At 46.3% G+C, this 5,535-nt stretch overlaps 1 protein-coding gene across 1 annotated transcript in view; it reads right to left on the bottom strand.

Moving 5' to 3' along the window:
- Window positions 1–2,211: 2,211 nt before the first annotated feature.
- Window positions 2,212–5,535, bottom strand: part of LOC110174878 (sodium/potassium-transporting ATPase subunit beta-3-like) — a 12,567-nt gene continuing 9,243 nt past the window's right edge. The window contains exons 7-9 of the mRNA XM_020940992.2: window positions 4,239–4,295; window positions 3,556–3,636; window positions 2,212–3,439 (exon numbers count right to left, since the gene is read on the bottom strand). Coding sequence (XP_020796651.1) covers window positions 3,272–3,439; window positions 3,556–3,636; window positions 4,239–4,295 — 306 coding nt within the window. The 3' untranslated portion in view covers window positions 2,212–3,271. The remainder of the gene's footprint in view (window positions 3,440–3,555; window positions 3,637–4,238; window positions 4,296–5,535) is intronic.

Genomic DNA, 5,535 nt, shown 5'->3' with positions numbered 1-5,535 from the left:
GGACCACACACACAACCACATTAAAACTCCCATGGTACACTTGAATAAACTGCTTTTTGCGAAAGGCAGATCTGTGGAGACTCGAGCAACAAACAAATAAATAAACCAGCTGCCTTTACTGGAGTCTTTTGGGCTAAAAAGTTCCATACTGTGGCTTTAAATGGATATTTCTGTGATTTTGTTTGTATTGTGACTCTAATGTTATAAATTAAACCTTTTTTCAAAAGTCTGGTCTGAGTTTATCTCTGGAAAGGGTCAGAGGTCAGAGGGTTGGAGGAAAAAGTTTGAATAAATTCACAAAAAAGAGTAAATTTTAAATTAAATGTTTTATTTTCACATTTGCATTTTCGGTGAACATCATCAAATAATAATAATAATATAATAAATAATAATAATAATAATAATAATAACAAAAAAACTAGCAGCACCAGAATATTTATATTTTTTACAAGTAAGACACACTGGGTTTGTCCCTTTGACAGAAAATACCAAGACCAAGACCAGTTTTAGACCTGGTTTGGTCCCAGTGGACACAGAGTATACAACACTCCCTCTAGTGTCAGACTGACGTTACTGCAGAGACACAGAATGTGCGAAAATATAAATATATATTTTTATATTTGTCTTTTGCCTTTTGGACATTTTAATAAATAAAACATAAAATCTAGTGAACTTTTGAATAAAAATTTATCTTTCTTTAACATAAATATTTTTTTTTCAGACAGTTGTGATTTTGATTAAATAAAAAGGTCCAGACATTAATGTTCACATTTGGCTCCAGGTGGCGCCAGTGAGCAGCTGTGAGCCCAGGCTAACGGCTAACAGGCTAACGGCTAACAGGCTAACGGCTAACAGGCTAACAGCAGGCTAATGCTAGTACGCTCCTCCAGGTGATTTACGAATCGTCGAACGGAAAGAACCGCCCTCCTTTCCTCTGATTGGCTGTTTCATTTGGCCAAGAAAACATCGTCTCAGTTTCATCGATGAACAACTGAGTTTATTCACATTCCCTCACACACACGGCTTTTACACACTACCCTCACACACACGGCTTTTACACACTACCCTCACACACGGCTTTTACACACTACCCTCACACACACGGCTTTTACACACTACCCTCACACACGGCTTTTACACACAACCCTCACACACACGGCTTTTACACACTACCCTCACACACGGCTTTTACACACTACCCTCACACACACGGCTTTTACACACTACCCTCACACACGGCTTTTACACACTACCCTCACACACACGGCTTTTACACACTACCCTCACACACGGCTTTTACACACTACCCTCACACACACGGCTTTTACACACTACCCTCACACACGGCTTTTACACACTACCCTCACACACGGCTTTTACACACTACCCTCACACACACGGCTTTTACACACTACCCTCACACACGGCTTTTACACACTACCCTTACTCACGGCTTTTACACACTACTCTTACACATGGCTTTTACACACTACCCTCACACACACGGCTTTTACACACTACCCTTACACACAGCTTTTACACACTACCCTTACACACACAGCTTTTACACACTACCCTTACACACACGGCTTTTACACACTACCCTTACACTTGGCTTTTACACACTACCCTTACACACACGGCTTTTACACACTACCCTTACACACACGGCTTTTACACATGACCCTTACACACACGCTTTTACACACTACCCTTACACATGGCTTTTACACACTACCCTTACACACACGGCTTTTACACACTACCCTTACACACACGGCTTTTACACACTACCCTTACACACGGCTTTTACACACTACCCTTACACACACGCTTTTACACACTACCCTTACACATGGCTTTTACACACTACCCTTACACACACGGCTTTTACACACTACCCTTACACACACGGCTTTTACACACTACCCTTACACATGGCTTTTACACACTACCCTTACACACACGGCTTTTACACACGACCCTTACACACACGCTTTTACACACTACCCTTACACATGGCTTTTACACACTACCCTTACACACGCTTTTACACACTACCCTTACACATGGCTTTTACACACTACCCTTACACACGCTTTTACACACTACCCTTACACACACGGCTTTTACACACGACCCTTACACACACGCTTTTACACACTACCCTTACACACGCTTTTACACACTACCCTTACACACACGGCTTTTACACACTACCCTTACACATGGCTTTTACACACTACCCTTACACACACGGCTTTTACACACGACCCTTACACACACGCTTTTACACACTACCCTTACACATGGCTTTTACACACTACCCTTACACACGCTTTTACACACTACACTCACACACGGCTTTTACACACTACCCTTACACACACGGCCTCACACTCTCTGCCCTCACACACACGGCTTTTACACACACGGCCCTTACACACTCAGTCCTCACACACACTCTGCCCTTACACACTCTGCCCACACACACACGGCCCTTACACACTCTACCCTCACACACTCGGTCCTCACTCACACGGCCCTTACACACTCGGCCCTATCACACGGCCCTCACACACTCTGCCCACACACATGGCCCTTACACACTCTACCCTCACACCCTCGGTCCTCACACACTCGGCCCTCACACACTCTGCCCTCACACACACTGGGCCCTTACACACCGGGCCCTCACACACTTGCCCTCACACACACTTGGCCCTTACACACTCGGGGCTAGGGAGATGTAAAGACACAGCCCTGGATCTTCACACTGACTAGAATAAACTGATTTTATTTTAGTTCTGTTCTCGCGGCCTGAACCTGAGACGACGTTTTCGTGGCCAATCAGAGACGAGGAAGTTGGGACCTTCCCCGACCAAGTTCACCTCCAGGTCGGACCACGACCCGAATCATGTAAAGAATCGTGTACGATTCTTTATGTGCAACACTGGACACTGGACATGTTTATTGAAAAGAACCAAATCTTTACACTTTAGTCCTTTAGTTCAGGTTTAGTCCAGGTTTAGTTCAGGTTTAGTCCAGGTTTAGTTCAGGTTTAGTCCAGGTTTAGTCCAGGTGTAGTACAGGTTCAGTCCAAGTTTAGTCCCGGTTTAGTCCAGGTTTAGTTCAGGTTTAGTCCAGGTTTAGACCAGGTGTAGTACAGGTTCAGTCCAAGTTTAGTCCCGGTTTGGTTCAGGTTTAGTCCAGGTTTAGTCCGGGTTTAGTCCAAGTTTATTTCAGGTTCAGTCCAGGTTTAGTCCAGGCTCTACTGAGTGATCCGGACTTTGAAGGAGACCCGTCCCTGGTTCCGGTCTCTAAAGTTCTGGTTCTGGATGCTGCTGCCTTCGACCCGACAGGTGATGGACAGAGACACGCCCACATCGCGGCGAGAGGGGAGGAGCTTCACGGCGACCAGCGGCTGAACGTACTGAGACTGAAAGAGAGGAAGAGTGAGGGAAAGACAAATAAAAGAGCGGGGAGGGAAGGAGGAGAGAAAAGTATAAAGGAGGAGAGGAGGAGTCCTCCTGCTGGTTTCTTCTTCAAACTCACGTGGGTTCTTTTCCCGTAGAACGGAAAGAACATCCGATCCAAACGAGCGTCAGAAGGAAAATACTGAAGCTTTAACGGAGTCTGTAACCACAGATAGCAGAGGGTCAAAGGGTCAGAGGAGGAGAGGGTCAGAGGAGGAGAGGGTCAGAGGAGCAGAGGGTCAGAGGAGGAGAGGGTCAGAGGAGGAGAGGGTCAGAGGAGCAGAGGGTCAGAGGAGCAGAGGGTCAGAGGAGCAGAAGGTCAGAGGGTCAGAGGAGGGAGAGGGTCAGAGGAGGATAGGGTCAGAGAAGGAGAGGGTCAGAGGAGGATAGGGTCAGAGGAGGAGAGGGTCAGAGGAGGATAGGGTCAGAGGAGGATAGGGTCAGAGGAGGATAGGGTCAGAGGAGGATAGGGTCAGAGGAGGAGAGGGTCAGAGGAGCAGAAGGTCAGAGGGTCAGAGGAGGAGAGGGTCAGAGGAGGAGAGGGTCAGAGGAGGAGAGGAGCAGAGGAGGAGAGGGTCAGAGAAGGATAGGGTCAGAGGAGGAGAGGGTCAGAGGAGGAGAGGGTCAGAGGAGCAGAAGATCAGAGGGTCAGAGGAGGAGAGGGTCAGAGGAGCAGAGGAGCAGAAGGTCAGAGGGTCAGAGGAGGAGATGTACAAAACTCTGTAAAATAATTCTAACTCTGTGGTAAAATGCAAATGAGGCAGGTACCTTTGATGTGCAGTTAATGTAGGGATCTCCAGAAGGTTTCAGCCCCACGACCTGCACACACACAAATACACACACACCCCAACGCACACACACACACACACACACCCATACAAATTAATACACACACACACACAGACACACACACACACACCACTCACAAACACAGACACACACACACACACACAGACACACAGTATAAAAAGTATAAATTAACACAGTTGTAGAAGAAGAACCTTTAGGCACTCATGTCCTCACACACACTCATGTCCTCATACACACACTCATATCATCATACACACACACTCATGTCCTCACACACACACTCATGTCCTCACACACACATTCATGTCCTCATACACACACTCATGTAATCATACACACACACACTCATGTCCTCATACACACACACACACACACTCATGTCCTCATACACACACTCATGTCCTCACACATACACACACACACCCATGTCCTCATACACACACTCATGTCCTCATACACACACACTCATGTCCTCACACACACACACACACACACACACACTCATGTCCTCACACACACTCATGTCCTCACACACACATTCATGTCCTCATACACACACTCATGTAATCATACACACACACACTCATGTCCTCATACACACACTCATGTCCTCACACACACATTCATGTCCTCATACACACACTCATGTAATCATACACACACACACACACACACACTCATGTCACACACACACACACACACACTCATGTCCTCATACACACATACACACACTCATGTTCTCACACACACACACACACACTCATGTCCTCATACACACATACACACACTCATGTCCTCATACACACACTCATGTTCTCACACACACACACACACACACACTCATGTCCTCATACACACATACACACACTCATATCATCATACACACACACTCATGTCCTCACACACACACACGTCCTCATACACACACTCATGTCCTCACACACACACACACACACACTCATGTCCTCATACACACATACACACACTCATATCATCATACACACACACTCATGTCATCACACACACACACACACTCATGTCCTCATACACACATACACACACTCATGTCCTCATACACACACTCATGTCCTCACACACACACACAGACACTCATGTCCTCACACACACACACACACACTCATGTCCTCACACACACACACACACACACACTCACACACACTCATGTCCTCATACACACATACACACATTCATGTCCTAATACACACACTCATGTCCTCACACACACATA

This window comes from Boleophthalmus pectinirostris, unplaced genomic scaffold (assembly GCF_026225935.1).
Source record: "Boleophthalmus pectinirostris isolate CB_2022bp ecotype Guang Dong unplaced genomic scaffold, ASM2622593v1 HiC_scaffold_2, whole genome shotgun sequence".
NCBI classification, from domain to species: domain Eukaryota; kingdom Metazoa; phylum Chordata; class Actinopteri; order Gobiiformes; family Gobiidae; genus Boleophthalmus; species Boleophthalmus pectinirostris.
Note: the sequence above shows the minus strand (reverse complement) of the source record. Positions and strands in the feature narration are given on the sequence as shown.